Below are 21,697 nucleotides of genomic sequence, written 5' to 3' on the forward strand. Positions count from 1 at the left end.
GCTTTTTGATCTTGGCTCCCCCCACCCCCAACCTTTTCTATTAGATCCTCCAAACAGAAGATGAGGCCACTGTCAGGAGGATAATCCATGCTGCTCACTGGGTCTTAGACTGCCTGCTCCTCCTTGAATCTGCTGAAGATGTTTCAGCAATGCTCGTTGCTTTCCACAGTTTTTCAGAGGCTTTGCTGCTGCTGTTCAATTTGACAGAAAGATTCCTTTGGGATCTCAAAGAATCTCCTCATCAAAAGAATTTGGCTCAACTCCTGAAGATCCTTAAAAAATGCATCCCAATGCTATACACAGCTAAACTCAGCCACCTAAAGCATCCCTGTGATCAGCAACTGAAGCTATCCAAAAACTATATTTTTGACTTGGCAGAAAGAACCATAAGGGAATTGATCTCTGTGCTTCAGAAGGATGCAGGAACAAAGAAACAGCATGAAAGCCATGGCCTCTTTCCCCAACAGTTGCATAAGCTTTTGAGCCTCCTTTCCAGTCCAGAGATTATTGATCTACAGGAGGGTAAATTAAGCTTCCTCATAGAGGCTCTAATTTTCCATTGCATATTATTAGCTGATTCATCAAGGACAACGGTTAAGAGGAAGCTGATCAAACTATGCTATGGTCTCCTGAAGCTCAGAAAGATGATCACCATGGATGTTAGCACAATGGAGGGCTTTCCTATGGAAAACCAGTTAGAGGAAAGCATACAAGAGAAATGTTGTGCCATGAGAAATGAGCTGGAGAATCTCAATCAAACAGTGCACAGTGCTATTCTCTATCAGATTATGGACTGTTTTGCTGAAACCAAAGGGCCTTTGGAGAGGCTGGTAGAAGCTGCCATGGAACAGTGTTCTCTTGCTAGAAAGGGAAGCTTCTTAAGAGAATTGCAGCCTCTTATAACTGTATTCTTCAACCATTCTAGTCAGATGCTCAAAGTGGCGAACTTTGTTCTAGCCACATGCACTGAAATTGAAACCATTCAGGACATTGAAGAGTGTGTAGGTCATTTAAGTAGACTTCTTGCTACGGTGCCTACTCTCCTCAGTGAAATGAGCTGCTTTCCTAGTAATAACGATGTGCCTGAAAAATTATACTTCCTGTGTCAAATATGGTCAAGCACAACTGAAAGTTTGCTGATCTGTTTGGACAAGGTTATCGACTTGCGTGAATTCCTTGATTTAATCGTTCAGGAGATGGTGGGACACAAAGAAAGGAGTGAAAAAGCTTTAGATAATCAACACACTGAAGAGTTTTCTTGTCATGCATCGAGTCTTTCTCACCAAGCAACACAAGTGGTTGAGTTTACTAGCAGGCATGTAGACAGAGCCAGAGATCCCATTTTCCGGAACGGACTGCTAGTTCTAGTTAAACAACTGGAATATGCTATACGACTGCTGAAGATTGCCATAGATCAAAGCATGGCAACAATTACCAGCCTGCAAGCCAAAGAGATATATTCCAAGAGAGCAAAAGATTTGATTGAGTGCACTTGCAATGTCAGAATGGGACTAGATGTGTGTAATCAGCCAGATATCCTCAGTCCCCTTCGAGAGGGTGTGAGAAATTTCAGTATCGCTGAAGGTTTCCCGAGTTGCTCCACTCCCCAGGATCCTCCAGACCTCCGTGGACAAAACACCAGAAGTCAAAATACTATTGACCATTCAGAATTGTTGGAAGAGGTCTCAGACAGTCCTCTTCCGGTCAACTGTTCTTCCTTAAAAATTCCTAGAGGAAGTGTTTTATTATCTAATGATACCTCTGGAAGAGCTGATCTACACCCTTTGATTGATGAACTCATCACAGCAACAAAGACAAAGAACAAAGCTAGGCTGAATGGTGCTTGCGTGGATTTGTGGGAGCTTTCCAACTGTTGTGTTGATGCTGCCAAAGAGGCCTTACAAATTGACAAGTCGCCTGAGTTGGAGAAACTGTTGCATTACAGAGAAATGGTGGAATTAACCCCTTGTCTTATCAGCTTAGCCAGAGAGGAAGCACCAGACCCTATTTCCAGCACAGAGAGACTTCTGCAAATGGCGACATTGCTCTCTGAGAGCATTTTTGAAACCAAGCAACATCTGACTGTGGTTGCATACCCTTGGTACAGCCTGACTAAGCAATTGTTTTGCATTGCATCTCCATGTGATTTTCCTGACCACACTCACATGTTAGATAATATCATGCAGACTTTCGTTAGTCTTGTTCAGCTGGCTGGCAAAGCCTGCCTTCCAGATGGCGATAAGGAGCTCCCTGAGTTTCCCGGGCTTCACGAAACTTTTTTGCGAGTGCAAGCTAAATTAACTTGTGCACAAGCCAGGACGAAACAGTTGCTTGAAAAGGTGCTATCCGTTAATAATGTCCATTCTGGCAAAGCGAAACTGGAAAATATAGATGGGAATTGTATCCTGTGGTCCGTCACCATTCACGCATTCTTGAACTCTGTGGATCAGTTTATAGGGAGCAATATTGTGCCCTTAAGAGAGTTAAAAATCAAGATAAAACACCAGCTTTGCTTGCAGAGTGCTTTGGCAGCCTTATCAGAAAGTTCTCTGAGAATACAGGAAGCTGCCAGGTTGTCTTTGCTGTTGTGTGCTGAACAGGGTGCTAAGAATGAGATTATAGCACTAAGGGAGGAGATGAAAATTCTGACGGAAGCTCTGCTCGAAGTTGCAGGTGCTCTGTCTGCCTCTCCCCTGCCTGCTCCAAATCTTTCGGTTCATTTTGAGCTCCTCCAAAGAGAGTTTGCAGTGACAGCTAAAGTCCTTCTGCTTCGACTGGGTGTGGTCAACAGAGAATATTTGGACACCATCCAATATGTCATCAGACTAAATCAGCCTATGGCATGTGATAAAGAAAGGGACAGTGATGTCATGGACAAGGAGGCCTTTGAAAAAAATTCAGGCCAGCTTATGGCAAATGTCCGGAGGGTGAAAAAGATCATTGGAGATGCTTTTGAGAACCTATCTGATTTTATGCTGAAAGAGAGTTTGCTTTCTACCGTCGACCACCTTCTGCTCCTCACTGACGAAGTGATGGGGAAAGCTGGGAAACTCCAAAGCCAGCTGGATAAGAAGCACCTCCTGGAGGACAGTATTCTGTATGAGTGGTCTGCTAAAGCTGGTTATCTTGTGACACAGCTTCAGACTGCAAAGGGTATCAGTGAATCATCCCTGGAACTCATTAGGAGGTGCTTGCAAAACAATGAAGGGCATTCTCATTCAAGTCAGCCTTTCCACAAAACACAGTCTTCTCCACACAAGGAGACAGAGGGCATCAAGGATCAGGATCCATCCAACTCCAAGGATCAGGATCCTCCAACTCCAAGGCACAAAGCTACTAAGAGTGGTCAAGAACCTTTGTGTGCCAGAGACATTAATAAAAAGGTAACACAAATCTCTTCTCCTATAGCTGTATAGTACTTGCAGTTCAGGTATGCGCTTTGCTACCAATGCCAATTTGCATTGCATTGCATTGCATCTTCATGTTGAGATGCACTGGAAAAATTTGTGCAGAGGGGACATGCTCTTCATATTGGGATTTCCCCAGAAAAATCCATCCTCCACCACCCTGTTGAAAAATCCTCTTGGAATGTTGCATTTGGATGTAATTTTTAAAGCTCTATACTTCTATGGAGACATGCAATATTTAATAGAAACTTGTTCTTAATATTGTGAGTCTAAGAAAACGCTTGAAGAATTTTGGTTGGCCCATCAGCTGTGAAAGAACAACCTCTTTTAATAAGGCAGTAGGCTTTATTAGTTATCTGTTCTTTGATGTAAAGCAGGGGTCTCAAATTGTAGCTGTTATTGGACTACCACTCCCATCATCTTCAATTACAATGGCCAGGGATTATGGGAATTGTAGGCCAATGCTTGCAGGAGGGCTGCAGGTTGAGACTCCTAATATAAAGTGACATCACAACCGTATGTATTGATAAAGAGGTATCTCCTGCGTGGTGTGAAGCCTGAATTAACAGTGGGATGTTGGCCAAAAGCGTCATCATGAAGGAAAAGGGAAATTTTATTTCAGAAGTCCCAGAAAACAAGAAGAGGCAAAGTCTCAAATTGATACTCCAAGGTCATAATTTGGTACATGGAAGCTGCCCAGTGTAATTAAATGATAGTCTTGCTCAGAGTAAAAGGGTCTTCATGTGTCTCACACAAGGACACCAGCAAAAACCACTGGCTTGAAGAATTATTTGGCATGGGTCAGATGTCACGTTCCTAGTCCAACAAATCATCATCGTTTGTTAGATCAGGAATGCATAATGCGTCTGTGCGTCCCGCCTTCCCTTCTCCACTTGAGTCAGAAGCTGCCTGGTTTGAAACTGAGAACCTTAGACTCTGCACACCACAGCCCCTGGGGCAGACTACTGAACAACGATAGCCTACCACAGAACTCTCAGGCCCTAGAGCAGGGGTGCACAACTTCAGCCCTCCAGCTGTTGTCGGACTACAAGTCCTATCATCCCCAGCCACAGGAGCCAATAGACAGGGATGGTGGGAGTCATAGTCCAACAATGGCTGGAGGGCTGAAGTTGTGCAGCCTTGTCCTAGACTGACCTCACCCAGTCAGACTGACCGTTGGGTTCCCACAGAACAGGAAGAGTATAAAGGCTGCCTGTTGGGTGCAGTATCAAGGTCTCTGTTTTATAGCTGTTTACCACTTAAACACAAAGTAGTAATCTTACATAGATTTAACTAAGAGTTTGTGCAGAAACAACTCCATTTTCTCCTTCTCCTTTCCCTCTCTTTTCCTTTCTGATTCCACCCCCACCCCCACCCCCCATTCTCTACAGGATCCCCACTGGGACAAACTTCTAAACAACAAGAGATAAAATATATTGGATAGAATCGAACGGTCTCTGTTTCCTGATGCATTGTTATGTGCAATTCCTGGTTGTCTGTTCATCCTTGACCCTTGGCTTTGGCTCTTACTCTTGGCTTGTGTTCTGATCCTGCTTTCTGGTTGTCTGCTTGCTTCTGGAATGGCTACCTCTCTGACTTCCAGCTCTCTCCTTGATCCTGAGCCCTCTTTTGCCTCCTTGTTCCTGGTTTCTTGCCAAACTGCTCCTGGTCCCCATTTTGGACTCTGGACCATCTTGTGGTAAGCTGCCTATGGCCCAGCTCTGACAACCTGGCTTAATAGATATCTTCCTTGTTTATCAAACCCAGAAGCGCAGCGAGACCCCCAGGGGCCAGGGGACAAAACCATGGCAGGAGGACCCCCGTATCATGAGCTCAAAGTGCACACATGCCCCAGTGCCCCAAGCCCCGCCCCCTGCACCTGATATCAGGTGCAAGGGGCGGACCAATCAGCATCTCCCCACCACTGCTTCTACCTCCTGTTGGCCACCCCCACCGCTGCTGACCCTGCCCCACTGCTGCTTCTTATCTTGGCCCCTGTGGTGGCAGCGGCAGGTGCTGTGGCTGTCGGGCCTCTCTGGCCGGCCTGCACACCTCTCCAGCTGAACTGCATGCCAGAGAGGCCCGATAGCCACAGTGCCCACCGCTTTGGCCATGGGGAGTGGGTGGGTGGCCTGGCCCTCTTGGCTCACCACCCCCCCACCCCCCAGAGGCCAAGTTAAGAAGCAGTGGCAGGGCAGGGGTGGTGGCAGGGGCAGGGCAGGAGCAGTGGGGTGGTCTGCTTGGCGGCCTCTTGGGGGCCCCCTGACCCTCTGAGGCCAGGGACATTTGTCCCTGCTTGTCCAATGGATGCTACACCCGTGATCAAACCACAGTTTGGATGTGATGTGCAAACTGGGAGACTATGTTTTGAGTGCTCCATACAAACCATGGTTTGACTCTGGTTTGCTGTCCTGCTGTGTAGGGAGCACTCAGATGGCAATTTCCCAGTTTGGATGCCATGGAAAACTGTGGTTTCACAAACCAGGAAGTTATATATGAAGCTGCACACACACAGGGAGGAGGGAAAGGGAGGGGCCAGCAGAAGCACATGCGGCATTCCTGAGCCAACAAATTACAGTTCGTTGGATCAGGAATGTGATGCCTGAACTGGGCCTTTGAGTGAGCTGTGGTAGCATTTGTACTGGAGTCAGAATTGGGGCTGCAACCTTTAGTTGATTAATCTGCTAGATCAATGGTCTTCACTATTTTTCCAAGCTGGGATGACCCTGGCAAGAAGCCTGCTATGTGAGAACCATTTCCCCCTGTGCTGACCTCGGCACCCTACTGTGCTTTTCTCAGGACTGGTGGGGCCCTTTAAGAGAGATGGAGCCCTCTCTTAAGAGCCCTAGGAAGAAAGCCCTGTGCTTCCCATCACTCTGGGCATGCCTTCCAAGATGGTACGTGGGGCTGGAGAGCTCAGTTTCCTTTAAAGAAGCCCTTGCAGGACTGGGTAAGGGTGCACCTAGGTAATTTTGGTGCCCAGACCACCCCCCGCCGTGAGGGCCCCCTGCCACAAGGTCCCCCACAACCTACTTTTGGTGGCTTCCTGCTGTGCCAAACCTCCTTCTTCTTTTTAAAAATTTCAGCCACCGCATGGCTGAGGGTGGCTGCTAGGAAGTGAGTTGAGCAGTCCTCCTCTCCCCCACGCTGGACCTGTCCATTCGGCCCAGCGTCTTTTGCTAACTGTGAGACGCTTGCGCAGTTGAGGGAGATCATCGCAAGCCCATGACCTCACGGGCTTGCGACGATCTCTCTCAAATGCGCAGGGGTGCCTCGCAGTTAGCAAAAGAGGCTGGGCTGCACGGACAGGCCCTGCGTTGCTCCGGCTGCCACTGCCGGGGTGAGATAAGGTGTTGGGATGCCATGTTCCCTGGTTGCTTGGGTGGAATCTGGAGAAGGGAGTGGCATCCATCCTCTGAGGCTTTCGTTCCCTTCAGGGGGCAGTAGGGATGAGAAGGGCCCAGGCTGGCCAGATCCCAGTGGGGGTGAGAGGGCAAGGCAGGGATTGCTGCAGGAAACAGCTCCAGGGAGACAGCTAGGTTGGGTGGGGCAGGAAGCAGGAAGCAAGGTCAGGAAGGGGCCGGGGGCTGGAAGTCGGCTTTAAGCCCTGTCAGCTCTTAAAGACAAGGCAGCTGATGACAAGGGGCTGCTTCTGAGTATGGGAGCTGGGAGTTCTCCAGGAGAGGGAACTGGAACATAGGAAGCTGCCATATACTGAGTCAGACCATTGGTCTATCTAGCTCAGTGTTGTCTACACAGACTGGCAGCGGCTTCTCCAAGGTTGCAGGCAGGAATCTCTCTCAGCCCTATCTTGGAGAAGCCAGGGAAGGAACTTGAAGCCTAGATGCTCTTCCCAGAGCGGCTCCATCCCGAGGGGAATATCTTACAGCACTCACACTTCTAGTCTCCCTTTCGTATGCAACCAGGGCAGACCCTGCTTAGCTAAGGGGACAAGTCATGCTTGCTGCCATGAGACCAGCTCTCCTCTCCTAGCTGAACTGGCTGAATGCCGCAAGCCAGCAGGAGGACTCAGGTGACAAGCTAACCTCCTCCCCTGGCTGTACTTGAGGCTGACCTTGTTGGGGGTGCTCAAGTTGTTCTGGAGTTCAAGAAGGGCTAGGAGCCCACCTCGTCCCCTGGGAGTCTGACAGAAGGACTGCTCAGCTCACTCCCCAGCAGCCACCCCTTGGCTGCACAGTGGCTGAAATGAAGAAAACAACAACACTGAGGTTCGGTGTGATGGGGCGGGTGCGGGTTGGTTGCAGGAGCCCGTGCCAGCCATTTGGAAGCCCCCCCCCCCGCCCCAGACCTTGGAGGCCATGGACCGGGGCCCCAAAGTCCAGAGGCACTTAGAGAGCCTCTGGAGCTGAGCAAAGCTCAGCATTGCATGCTGGGAATGCTTGCCTCCACATGGTGCCCCGGGGAGTGTGCAGAGTATTCCACTTTGGCCGAAGCTTCACACTAGCCCAGCAAACCATTAGTCAAAGAGCTAAGCTTAAGAGTTGACGTGAGCGGCCTGGCACTGGCTCCCAGGCCTTATAATGAATAACATGGTACTAGATGACCTTTTTCTTCTTCTTATCTCAACAGCACTGGGGAGATCTTCAAAGTGACTGTCAATCCAGTTGCTCTGAGCACAGCTCAAGAGCCAATCCTGCTGCCTTGCCGAGAGACCCGGAGAAATGGTGGCACGACGGCTGCCCAGTTTCACAAGCCACTAGGGAAATGGCAACTCAGATGTCTTACATGGCCCAGTTTCTAAAAAGGAAGGGGCCCATCGCGGTATTTCCTCTCTAAACATTTGTCCTGAAATGGAAGGCTTGGAGCATGCTAAGAGTTCTGCTGCAGAGTAAAAAGCTCAGAGCCCCACTTCCTGCCTTACTCTGGCTTTTCTGTTCTCTCCACAGCTCTTCTGCCAGCTCTGTTCCTCTTCCCTTCAGACTCTTAGGGAAGCCACACCTGCTCAATAGGCCAAAGACTAAACTGCTGCTCAGGGTCCTAGGTGTCCCTCTCTCTTGCCTTTCTGCTTTTCTTCACCGTCTTCTGGCTTCTTGTTTCTTTCAAATGACTGCCCCTCATCTCTGCACCTTGTGGGTCTTTTGGGGCAACAATGGTTTGAATGCCATCTCCTGCCAACATTAGTCTTATCTTATATCTATTTTTGAAAGAGCTGGGAATGTTATGATCCTTACAGACATAGAACTGGAGCATCTGCAGGCAAGAGGGAGATACTGGCAGATTTGGGGTAACTCACAGATAAATTGGTTTAACAAAAATCTGGTAAAAAATTTAAGGGGGCAACCCTCTGCACGCGCGCGCGCACACACACACACACACACACACACACACACACACACACACACGGTGTAACTCAAAGGACTGGAATGTTTACGGACACAGATGGCACTAAACAGACAATCCAGTGGGCAGATGGCGAGGAAGGTGGGGGAAAGGGCTTAAACAAAAGGAGTGGGAAACTTCTTATCTTAAAGAATGCTCCCTCAGGATAACCACAACCCCTTCTGCTGCTGAGGGGAGAAGGGTCTCTAAAACTCTTTAGTTTTATCACCAGCCATTTCACACCTTTGTGTTTTAAGGACGAATGGAGGGGGAATTTGCATGCTGTTAATCTGCTGATTATTGTATGTGTGCACATATACACACAATCACACAACAAACTCAAAACATTCAAATCACATTTCCCCCCCAGACCAGGGATATATATATATATATATTTTCCGTGTGTGTGTATAAATATCTCATTGGATTGTTGTGATCCTTGATGTGCCAGTTTGTGCAGTCAGCAGAAGCAAACTGAATTTGATTACACTGCAGAGAGGGTTAAGATCTATTGGAATGCTCTCCAGTGAAACAGACAAACAAAACTTCTTGCAATGAAAATGGCATGGCTGGGAGAATGGTCCAGTCCAGCTTTCTCTCTGGCTTCTTAGCTTTCTACATGCAGGGAACATTTGGAGGGAGGGCCATACTAATAATTTAACACCCATCACCCGCATCTTGAAGTGAGACAGTGCACACAAAGTTTGCCTCTTGATTCTTCTGACAATATGAATTATGAAATGGCCCCAAAACACTACATGGAGTTTTTTTTGGATGCAGTTGGTATTATTGAAGAGTGGGATTGATTTTGTTTTCTTGGAACTGCTTCTGATTTAGACAAAAGAACAGTTAATTGCATGTGCTGCACAGATAATTTCTGGAGGGCAAGCACTGGTGAAATTTGCTGGCATCATTGCAAAGAATTGCCTGGACGAAAGATGTGCAGCTGAACTGCTGTATGCCATGGAGCAAACCAAGACAATTAGCTATCAACTGAGCATCATTTCCAGGTAACTAGCTCATTAAGAATGACCTCTATTGCTTTCCCTATGATAAACGCCCTGCATTTTATCCTTAAAATAATGCTTTGGGCTACCATATTTTCAGATTGAACAATGAGGACTTCCCACTGCCTGTTTAAAAAAATAAAAATAAACCAGGGTTTCTCAAACTTGGGTCCCCAGATGGTGAGCTATCCACACGAGTGAGAGAATGGGTCTATTTTATTTTAGTTAAAATATTTATTCCCTGCCCCTCCAGTACACTACTGCTCGGGGCGGCTCACAACAATAAAATAGATACAATATACAATAAAAGTAATAAAATTAACCAAATTAAGTGAACAAGTTAAAAGTCAGGTTAAAAACCACAATCAGTATTAAGTTTCAAATTAAAAGTTATTATAAAGTTAAAAGTTGAGAATGATCAAAACGAGAGAACCTACCAGATATAACCAAAGATGGAGCATTAAAAAGCCTCTTTAAAAAGATGTGTGTTTAGTTGCTTTTTAAAAAAACACTGAGGGAGGGAGCATGAGTCTACCCAGTGGGCTTCCTGTGTGTAGCAGGTAGACCTAGCCGCCTATGCTGGGCTAGCCCTAGCCACTGGCACTAAGGCAGCCTGATCTCCTGCTGGCTTTTTATCTTGGACTGGTAGCTCCGGCCTCTGGAAACAGGTAGACCTGGCTGCTGGCTTGAAGAGTATATGCAAAATGCCCAGGAATTTGAGCTGGAATATTGCTTTAATGAAACCCCTCTCCCATTCCCCCCCCGCCCTGCTGGTGCTTCTCTGGTGCATTCTGGTTCTTTCATAGGAACATAGGAAGCTGCCGTATACTGAGTCAGACCATTGGTCTATCTAGCTCAGTATTGTCTTCACAGATTGGCAGCAGCTCCTCCAAGGTTGCAGGCAGGAATTTCTCTCAGCCCTATCTTGGAGATGCCAACAGAGAGAGAACTTGAAACCTTCTGCTCTTCCCAGAGCGGCTCCATCCCCTGAGGGGAATATCTTACAGTGCTCACACTTCTAGTCTCCCATTCATATGCAACCAGGGCAGACCCTGCTTAGCTAAGGGAACAAGTTATGCTTGCTACCACAAGACCACCTCTCCAGGTGCATTTCCCCTGGTGTATTGTAGCTACATGATGCCACTCTGTAAAAGCCCTATATTTTTACCATTTCTCTGGCACCAGTACTGCTGATTGAAACAGGCTCTCTCTATATGGCTCAGTAAGCCCCTTCCCCACCTTTCTGGATAATCTGTAGAGTTAGTGAGAGTGGTAGTGGGCTTCTGGGTTTAGCTGTGGACTGAGAGAGCCCCCTTTCCTCTAGGAATATAGGAACATAGGAAGCTGCCATATACTGAGTCAGACCATTGGTCTATCTAGCTCAGTATTGTGTTCACAGACTGGCAGCGGCTTCTCCAAGGTTGCAGGCAGGAATCTCTCTCAGCTCTATCTTGGAGAAGCCAGGGAGGGAACTTGGAACTCTAGTGGCATTGTTGGGGTCCCACTCCTCTCTAAAACAGGGGTTCCCAGCCTGCGGTACTAGAGATGTTGCTGAACTACAACTCCCATAATCCCCAGTTACAATTTATTATGGCTGGGGTTGATGGGAGTCGTAGTTCAGCCACATCTTGAGTACCCTCGGTTGCGGGGCCCTGCTCGAGTGCAGGAGTTTCAAAAGTATGGAATGGTTTTTACATCTCTGAACACCAATCACCTAAAAGGCACAGCCTTAACTGCTTGTTCCCAGGGCCACAAACTGGACTCAGTGTGGGAGTTCTGTGATTGAAAACCCTGATGTCTTTTTCTCCCTGGAAAAGCACCTGCAGGATGGGCCAGATTTGTATTAGGACATTCGCAAAAAAATACCAGGAATAGCAATAACAGGATTCCTCTACATCATGTCTTGCTTTGCCCTCAGCTGTACTTCAAAGCTGATGAAGTACAGAAGAAGGCAAAACTCAATGGAATGGGATGTGGGCTTCTGCTATTAGAATTGAGGACATCCTTTGGTTTCTGAAAAAGTAGCCCTTGGGAGTGTGAGCTGTGATTTGGATAAGGGTTGCAGCTTGGTGTTTGAATGAATTACTTTATTACAGGCCTTGATTATATGCAGATACACAAGATACAAATACACGTCAATAGCACTGCACTCACATAGGAATTTTAACCTACAAATAATTCACTTCTGCTCAATAGCTATTTAATCACCCAGGTAGAGCCAGGTGTTAACAGTTGGCGTGTCTTTACGGCCACCACTCAAAATCTGGCAACATTGTGGGTAATAGAAGATTTCCTATCTGATAAAAGGAATGTGGCATAACATTCATCAGTTTGGGGAGACATAATATCAAGGGAGTGGTGACCCTATGTTGGCTGTTCTTATAAAAAAAGACAATATAGCAACACGTGATGGATAGATTTGGCCTCACTTGAGACACATGGACAGGTTCAGCTGGCAACAGGAACTTCACTATTGATATATTTATTTCTCTAAGACATACCCGTGGCTAATCCCATGCGTGGCAGCTCTCGTGAGAGTTTGGAGAGCTGCCGGATAGCCATAGGACGGGTGGGGGGAAGAAAATGGCAGCGGTGGCGGCAGCAGAAAGCAGCAGCAGGACAGAGAAGAAGCTGGTGCCTGGCCTCCCGCTAGCAAACCAGGGGGCGGGCGGGCGGGAGAAGAAGCCAGCGCCCGGCTGGCCAGCCAGCTAGCAAGTGGCAGGCGGGCAAGAAGAAGCTGGCCAGCCAGAAACCAGGGGGCGGGAGAAGAAGTCAGCCCACCTGAAAAGGGGGAGGGGCAGGAGAAGAAGCCGGCACCCGGCCAGACAGCCCGGTCAGCCCAGTGGGGAGAGAAAGAAAAAGGCGGTGGCCAGCCGGCAGGGGGAAAAGGTGGCTGTGGGTGGGTGGGCCAACTGGAGGTGCAGATGTTCTGTGCCCGGCCCAGCTAGTAAACTTTATTATGATTGTGTGCGCGCCCTCATATTTTATTTATTTGTTTGTTCATTTGTTTATTTAATCATATTTCTATGCCACCATATAAAATCTCTGATGGCAAGACATTATGTCTCACTCTAAAAAAAACAACATTTGGTGATTTAGTGTTTGGGGTATTTCTTCCTGCTTCGCTGTCTAGAAGGAACACTCCATAGGGCAGTTCACACCGTCATAATTAGGGTAGGAGAAGCTTCCTACCCTAGTCCAGGAGCTGTGGGAGTTGTCGTTTGCTGTTCACCTGTCGGTTAGAACCAAGGCTGGAGGCGCCATCGATGCTAACGTGATGAGGAGTAGCTGGGCTGGAGGGCTTTTTATCCTACCTCATTCAGGAGCTGGGTAGGAGGGAGCCCTCCAACTCAGCCGTTGCTGAGCACACGATCAGGGATGGTGCCCCCCCAACCTTGATTTTCACTAACTGATGATCTGCAAACAGGAGCGCCCACAGCTCCCATCGCTTCTCCTACCTCGTTTATGATTGTGTGAGTGCCCTGGTTTATTTATTTAATCATATTTATATACCGCCTGATATGTGTATCTCTAGGCATTGTACACAATTTAAAACTAATATAGAACAGAGTAAAAACAATTGAAACCGTTTCGAAGGATAAGGACAGACAGTTCAAACAGTTACAAGCCTGAGAAAACAGGTGTGTTTTGAGGGTCTTCCTAAAAGCAATCAGAGATGCAGATGCTCTTATTTTGACAGGCAACAGATTCTAAAGCCCTGGGGCAGCCATCTTAATCATATGTTAGGATTGTTGGCCCTCTAAGGGGAGCAAGAATCCCTAGCTGCTTGGGGCCAAGACAGATGTAACTCAGGAGATCCTTATTTTAAAGCAGCTACTATGGGGAACCCCTATATCAGGCAGCAGTGATATAGGAAGATGCTGAAAGGCATCATCTCATACTGTGTGGGAGGAGGCAATGGTAAACCCCTCCTGTATTCTACCAAAGAAAACCACAGGGCTCTGTGGGCGCCAGGAGTCGACACCGACTTGACAGCACAACTTTCCCTTACCACAGGGTGGGGCTGCTTGATCAGAGTAATGCTGTGAAGGGGAGCGAGGTTCATTGTGCCTGTATTTTTAACTCGGGGGCTTCCATATCACACAAGGAGCTGCCAATCCAAGTGAGAGCACACTGTATTGTGCATGCCCACCCAGCTTGCGAACTTTACAGTGGTTTGCAAGGCAGGGCTGCTCTGTAGCTAATGAGCATTGCAGAAATGCAGTTGTGACTGTTCTCACATGGGGAATGATGGGAGTACCGTCGCAGCTACGTATACACGATGCTTCAGTAGTCACAGAGCAGCTGCAAGCTGCACAGGTGTGGTTTACAGTGGTTTGCAAGGAGCACGTGGGCCTCTCTGTTGGATTGGTGGCTTCTTGCACAGGGTGTCAGCCAGTGGTGCTAAAAGCAGCTTCAGGAGAGCATTATTTAGATCAGGAACGCCACGTGGGGGGAATCCTCCCCTCGGTGCCAGGCACAGATCTCCTGCCTCATGTCTGCTCTGGCACTTGAGGACATTGAATGATGTTTCCTCTTTATTTTGCCAAGGGTAAATGCATCAACCGGGAGAAGCAGGTCTTCGGCAGAACACCTTGTGAGCAATGCACAGAACTTAACCCAAGCGGCTTTTTATATGTTAAAGGCAGCAGAAGCAGCGTGTGTCAAAGTGAGTAACCGATGCAGTTGTGTGAGTAATAGAATGTTTTAAAGGGCAAGGTTCAGAAGGAGCCTTATCAAACGTTGACTTTGGGCTTCATATAAACGTATTGTACAGTGTGTCATATACATGTATTCATTTACAACTAGCTGGGCCGGGCACAGAGCATCTGAGCCTCAAATTTGTCACCTGTCCCTCCCCCCCCACCCGCAATTGCTGTTTTGTTGCCCACCTGCCCGTTGCCGCCTTCTTCCCCCCATCCCCACCTCCTTTGTCTGCCCTTCGCCCGCCTGTCCCCATTGCCCGTCTCTCCCTGGTGCCTCCTTCTGCCTGCCACTGCAATTTTTGGCGCCCCCCCCGCCCCACCGGCCAGCTGCTACCCCCACTGCCGTTTTCTTCCCTCCCACCCATGGCTATCCAGCAGCTCTCCGAACTCTCGCGAGAGCTGCCACACATGGGATTAGCCACAGGGATGTCTTAGAGAAATAAATATAATGAAGATTAAGGGCTGGCATATTGTACAAGAGCCAGACGAGGAGCGGGGAGTTCATTGGGGTTGAATCCTTGTCTGTAAGGGATTCACAATAGGCTGTAACCATCCACTTTATTTTGATGTGGGAAAACCCGCTCTCCATATAAGATTCCTGGTGGGTGGGGGATGGTAAAGTGGCTAAACCCTCCCTAAAAGGGCTAAGCAATCCTAGGCCTTCAAAGGCATGTGACTAAGGCAGACCCAAAATAAAGAGTAGAACACTTCACCAACAAGGGTTTATTATTACATTAAAAGAAAAACAAGAGTATGCAATAAGAACAATTGTCTCTTCATAAAGCAGATTGTAAGAGAGTTTCACTAAGGCAATTCAGCTGCAAGCAATACAATAAAGGAAAGTAACTTCCCATATGCGTCTAACTGAACTAGTCCCTGTTCTTCTACTACTCACTGGCAGGGGCCTTCCTGTTGTTTCCAGCCTCCCAGTTCCCCAGCAGCTTCTCAGCCCACTACTTTCTCAGGGCACTCTTGGGACAGACTAAACAAAGCTTTCGCTTCTTCTGGTGATGGCTGTGTGTGTAGATCCCACCCAGTCCTCTAGATTGGTCCTTCTGTTTTGATTTTCCTGGGCTTTCCCCCTTATTAGGAAAGGCCCACCCTCTCAGCAGTTGCTCTAAGTGAGGCCTAGGCCTCGCCTAAAGCCTTACTATCACTACAGCAATGTTATATACAATGAATGGCTGACATATTGCACAGCCTTTTAATGGAATGTGAAAGAGCGCTCTTGCACAAATTCATACATTGGGCACAACAGACAATCATTATTTCCAGTGGCTATCTATCGTGCAATTCTGTGCATGCATGTTTTTGTTAAAAGGCACACAGAACATTGCATAACATGCCAACCTATTTATTTAAGCACCTGTGTTTTCCCTTTTTTAAAGCCTTAGTATCCTTCTCTCTTCAAATCAGGGTTGGAACTTTAGCACCGCTTCAATTTATCTTTCCGTTAACACGGGATGGGGAAGGAAGGTGGATGTTTTCCTCACAGTTGTGTTGAACCTGAGAGTGTGCCAGTTCCTCTCCCCCTCCAGGTACATACATAAGGACTGTGCCTGCCTGAGGCTGCGCTTTGGTGCGTTCCTTGCTTTTACATACATTTAGTATTGCCAAGTGCAATACTAAATGTGTGCTTGGCATCTGCAGCTGGAGGCTGCACTACTTCCTGAGTGCTGAAGAACTTGAAGATCCAGCTATTGCTACAACAAATATTTCTATACCGTTACCTTCCACTTCCATGTGATATATTCCCTTTTGGATAAATCTGCTGTCTGGAGCTGAGAGAGAAGAGCCAGAGGGACATTTCTGTTGCTGCCCTCTTATCTCCTCTAGCTGGAGGTCCCAACTGCTATGATCAGTCAGCAACATGAGAACAGCCCTGCTGGATCAGGCCCAAGGCCTTCCTGGAGGATCGAGGGACATACAGGTGAAACTCAGAAAATTAGAATATTGTGCAAAAGTCCATTAATTTCAGTAATGCAAATTAAAAGGTGAAACTGATATATGAGACAGACGCATTACATGCAAAGCGAGATAAGTCAAGCCTTAATTTGTTATAATTGTGATGATCATGGCGTACAGCTCATGAAAACCCCAAATCCACAATCTCAGAAAATTAGAATATTACATGGAACCAAGAAGACAAGGATTGAAGAATAGAACAATATCGGACCTCTGAAAAGTATACAGTGTACTGTGCTTGATTGGCCAGCAAACTCGCCTGACCTGACCCCATAGAGAATCTATGGGGCATTGCTAAGAGAAGGACGAGAGACATGAGACCAAACAATGCAGAATTGCTGAAGGCCGCTAATGAAGCATCCTGGTCTTCCATAATACCTCATCAGTGTCACAGGCTGATAGCATCCATGCCACGCCGCATTGAGGCAGTAATTGCTGCAAAAGGGGCCCAAACCAAGTACTGAATACATATGCATGCTTATACTTTTCAGAGGTCCGATATTGTTCTATTCTTCAATCCTTGTCTTCTTGGTTCCATGTAATATTCTAATTTTCTGAGATTGTGGATTTGGGGTTTTTATGAGCTGTACGCCATGATCATCACAATTATAACAAATTAAGGCTTGACTTATCTCGCTTTGCATGTAATGCGTCTGTCTCATATATCAGTTTCACCTTTTAATTTGCATTACTGAAATTAATGGACTTTTGCACGATATTCTAATTTTCCGAGTTTCACCTGTAAAATTGAACAAGCGACTCATTTTAAATACCTGGGCGTAGTCTTTCATTCAAGTGGCTCCAGAAAAGCCCACGGAGATCATGTGGCCTTAAATGCTCAGAGAAGCTCCTCTTCTATTCTTCAATTTATGCGCACAAGAGGAGGCCACTATGTCCCTACAGCTCTTGAACTGTTCCAAGCCAAGTCATTAGCCCAACTACTCTATGGCGCTCAATTGGGTCCTTTTCCCAATATCGTGACTTTGGAACGGGTACAACCCAAGTTCCTCAGGGCAGCGCTGCGTGTATCAAGATGTGTTTCCAATGCTACATTGCGCCTGGAGACAGGCCTGTTCAAGACTGAGGCTTGGGTATGGGTGGCCACTCTCTCCTATTGGCTTAAACTATCCCTCAGTCCAATTGGTCTTGCCCCTCTAACCTTTCATGACGATTACCATTCTATATGGGCTCAGGCAGTTGAGATGAATTTTGCTACACTGGGCCTCGCCCCCCTGTCCCTGATCAACATGGGATACGATCAGGCAAAAGCTATCATCAAACAGCGCATCACAGACACTGAGCGTCAAGATGGGACATCTCAGCAGTGTCCCAAAGTTTTGTAGAAGTGAGGAGCTTAGATCTATGGCCTCTCCGGTAGCATACCTTTCTCAACTGGAGGCCCCGAACCTTAAAGGGCGTTCACTGTGGCTCGCTGCCATGGTCTCCCCTCAGCAGTAATAGAGGGTCGATACAGAAAGATCCCGTACACAGAGCGATTATGCCCCTGCAGCTCAGAGCAAATTGAAACCACCGAGCATGTCCTTTAAACTGCCTGTTCTGCAGAGACATTCGTGCCGCCCTTATTTCTCCACTGCTGAACAAGCTTCCGGGATGAATGAATCACTTCTATATTCAATTGCTGCTGACTCTAGCAATAGCAATAGCAATAGCACTTACATTATATACCGCTCTATAGCTGGAAGCTCTCTAAGCGGTTTACAATGATTTTTAGCATATTGCCCCCCAACATTCTGGGTACTCATTTTACCGACCTCGGAAGGATGGAAGGCTGAGTCAACCTTGAGCCCCTGGTCAGGATCGAACTTGTAACCTTCTGGTTACAGGGCGGCAGTTTTACCACTGCGCCACCAGGGGCTCCTTCTAACCCCCCTACCACAAAGATCGTTGCCAAGTTCTGTGCGGCTGCGATTGGCATCCGGCGAAATATGATAGCTGATGGGCTCCCCTAATTTGAGTCCTGATAACACTCACCTCCATATTCTTTGTATCATATTAATTGTGCCATGGCAATGCATAATATTTTATTAGATTAATGCAGTGTAACTTCACCACTTAGCGTATTTTAGTGTATTTTACCATTTAGTGTAATTCTGTGTAACTTTACCATTTCTAGTAATAGTCCAACTTATGGTAACCATTATAGTTTTAACCATTCTTAATTTTAATTCTAGCTTTTTACCACATATGAAATCATTTTCAGCTATATTACTACTACTATTCAAATTCCCCTTCTATCTTTTCTGTGCATTTTATTATGGGAAAGTATGTTTAGTGGTTGTAGTTTTTTAGTAGCTTGTAGTTTTTTAGTAGCTTGTCTCTTTAAAATTGTAATTATTTTAAATTTTAGCCTTTTCACAATAGCTATCATCATATTTGCAATCACCTCTATCAACATGTAACTTTTCTCCAGTATTACCTTTATTTAATGTGTAATTTTATGCTGTTCACTGACCGTAATAAAGCTTGATTCTGATTCTGGCCAAAGGCCCATCCAGTCTAGCATCCTGTTTCCCACAGTGGCCCACCAGATGCCTCTGAGAAGCCCACAGGCAAGAGGTGAGGGCATGCCCTCTCTCCTGCTGTTGCACCCCTGCAACTGCTATTTAGAGGCATTTTGCCTCTGCGGCTGGAGGTGGCCTATAGCCACCAGGCTAGTAGCCACTGATAACTAAGTACTATCTTTCGAACTGCGTATTTGTAGCCATTGCTTATATTTGGGTTACCCTGTGGGGGTGTTGTGTTAATTTATCTGACCTTAGCTTGTTTGCCTATTTTTACTATGTGGGGCTGTCTTTTAAAAAACTTAATGGGTTTGTGTCCTATTGCCTTTTTAGCAGAACTTTGAAAACATGGTACTTACTAGGAAGGCCCACAAATCTATGGAGATTGTGCCTAATTATGCATACATTATGTGAAAATAATCAATTGTCTAGACAAAAAGTACTCAGTTTTTTACTACTGAGGAGGAGAATAAAGAGAAGTTGGATTTTGCCATCATATTCTGTATTAGACTGGTCTTTGGAACTGAAAAGTAGCCCTTAATATAACATATAGGTTTGCTTTCAAAATGTCGCTCGTTTTGATCGGCATTGCTAAAATTCATCCTTCCTTCCACCCCATCACTGCAGCTACTGTCCCATGTCCTGGGTCTATCTCACCAGGAGCTTTTACAGACTGGGCTGTTACCCCAAATCTCCTTCAGAACAGAGTGTGAGCATTCACACACCAGCCAAACCTACCCCATTTGAGATCCCTAAGTCCACTTGAGATCATTGGAAGCACTCCACACACAAATCGGGCTTGGGAGAGGCACTGACATAGAATCATTAACATAAGAGGGAGGCAACATTGTGTCGCTGCCCAAGGAGCATGCGCGCTCTCTCTCTCTCCCTCCCTCCCTCCCTCTCCATTGGCTAGAAGGAAAACACGGAGGCATGCAGTGCAAATCTGCACCAAAAAAACCCTGAGAGCAGAGGGGAGGGGCTGCTTCCCTCAGATGCTGTGGGTGTGATTTGAAGGGGCTTCGCTCAACATTGTACCCCGCAGCATGAAGCCATGTGTGAATAACTCCCTGGGCTATTTTTGTGAGCCACATTCATCAGCCTTCTCTCTGCTCCCTCCATCTTTCCTCATTTACTTACATTCAAAATAATTTCACCTGCTTCAATTTCTTGGACCATTTTGATCTCCCTTATGTTTCTTTTCACTTGCTTGGGGTCAAAATAACTTGACATCAGAGAACTCTGATTGGATGATCTTCCAAGTCTCCTTTTTAAATTTAAAAGCAACCATGAGCGTGCTTATTGGAGTGTGAGTACTGGGGAAAGTTGGTGTTTAATCTTCCCCCACACAATGCCATTTTCCCAGGCAAAACTGCCTACTGAAGCTGCTACAAATCTGGCGGAGGGAAAGAAAATACAGGCACAATGCAGATTTCTGTGTTGTTCCCCAATACAACTAATATCAGCTTTTGGCAGGGGTCACCTTTTTGTGCCCCGTCCTTAGATTGTGAATGGCACTGACTTGTCCCTGGTTTTTAGCTTTTGGTATACATTACTTGGCATAATTTTAATGCATTTAATCATGAATATATTAAAATTGCATCACTGTTTTATTGTTTCTCCTCCATCCAGGGCTTGCGGCAGACACCACCTAATTCAGAGGAAGCAGACGTAGCTGCATTTTGCAGCCAGTGGAGAAAATGTCTGTGGTGGCACAGGGCCAAGGAGGCTTTAAATTCCGAGAGAGATGAGCTGGGACTCCGCAAAACAGGAGCATGGACTGAACCCACCTTAATGTCTATGATCCAAGAACTATCAGCTAAACAGTCGTAACTACCACCAGTTTTGCTAAATGCTTTGAAAACTATGGAGGGCACAGCATCTGTTTGGAACTAGGGAGATGTTATCTGAATGGTGAGAATAATACACAATCACCTCCAGGTCTGTAGGGGCCCTTGGCAAACTGCCCTTCCTCGGGTGCTGTAGTCAAGGACATCTCGATGGGTTATCCCTCTCACGTGCTCCAAGGCAGGACTATGTTAATCAGCTGAAAAAACAGAAACCTCTAAAGCCTGAGGGGGATGACCCCACCCAGTTCTTACAGTCCTGTGTTGCTCCAGGTAGATTTATTCTCTTCTCCTCAATCTCTGATCACCTTTTTTCTGCTAATATTATCCTAATCTTTAATCCTCTCATTTTACCTTACTTTCTATCTTACCTTCTTTTGCAAAAAATAAAAATTAAAAAAAATCCTGGGATGCCAGAATTTTATTGTCAATGGTTATAGATATCGTCGCAGAATATAGGCTGTTCCCAGTAAAGCTGCTTTTTGTAATTGGCTGATGGTGATTTCTGTGGCCCCTATGGTGTTGAGGTGCTCTTCAAGGTCTTTTGGAACTGCACCCAGGGCGCCAATTACCACTGGGATTATTTTGGTCTTTTTCTGCCACAGCCTTTCAATTTCAATTTGTAGATCTTTGTATTTGGTGATTTTTTTCTCTTTCTTTTTCTTCTATTCTGCTATCCCCTGGTATTGCTATGTCGATTATTTTCACTTGTTTTTCTTTCTTCTCGACTACAGTGATATCTGGCGTATTGTGTGGCAGATGTTTGTCTGTTTGTAGTCAGAAGTCCCATAATATTTTTACATCTTCATTTTCTTCAACTTTTTCAATTTTATGGTCCCACCAATTCTTGGCTACAGGTAGCTTGTATTTTTTGCAGATGTTCCAGTGTATCATCCCTGCTAC

General features: G+C 46.4%; 1 protein-coding gene across 2 annotated transcripts; it reads left to right on the top strand.

The window, feature by feature from the left end:
- The first annotated feature begins 250 nt into the window (after positions 1 to 250).
- On the top strand, positions 251 to 21,218 carry LOC128352893 (uncharacterized). 2 transcript variants are annotated; one of them, XM_053313467.1, is made up of 5 exons: positions 251 to 3,383; positions 7,998 to 8,189; positions 9,585 to 9,757; positions 14,306 to 14,423; positions 20,580 to 21,218. In XM_053313467.1, the coding sequence occupies exons 1-5, from the start codon at positions 291 to 293 to the stop codon at positions 20,778 to 20,780; spliced, it is 3,777 nt and encodes a 1,258-aa protein (XP_053169442.1). In that variant the 5' UTR covers positions 251 to 290; the 3' UTR covers positions 20,781 to 21,218. The 2 variants fall into 2 exon arrangements, 1 of the variants encoding a protein (XP_053169442.1); XR_008320696.1 differs by lacking the exons at positions 9,585 to 9,757; positions 14,306 to 14,423; positions 20,580 to 21,218 and adding an exon at positions 4,799 to 5,106 and having other exon boundaries at positions 7,998 to 8,123.
- The last annotated feature ends 479 nt before the right edge of the window (positions 21,219 to 21,697 follow it).

Source organism: Hemicordylus capensis, chromosome 1, assembly GCF_027244095.1.
Source record: "Hemicordylus capensis ecotype Gifberg chromosome 1, rHemCap1.1.pri, whole genome shotgun sequence".
Taxonomy (NCBI): domain Eukaryota; kingdom Metazoa; phylum Chordata; class Lepidosauria; order Squamata; family Cordylidae; genus Hemicordylus; species Hemicordylus capensis.

Bases quoted from the DNA above. Each gene is read 5' to 3' on its own strand.
- LOC128352893 (XM_053313467.1), top strand. From the start codon at position 291: ATGCTATACACAGCTAAACTCAGCCACCTAAAGCATCCCTGTGATCAG. The intron at 3,384-7,997 runs GTAACACAAATC...TTATCTCAACAG, and splicing joins CCAGAGACATTAATAAAAAG to CACTGGGGAGATCTTCAAAG. The intron at 8,190-9,584 runs GTATTTCCTCTC...CTTCTGATTTAG, and splicing joins AAAGGAAGGGGCCCATCGCG to ACAAAAGAACAGTTAATTGC.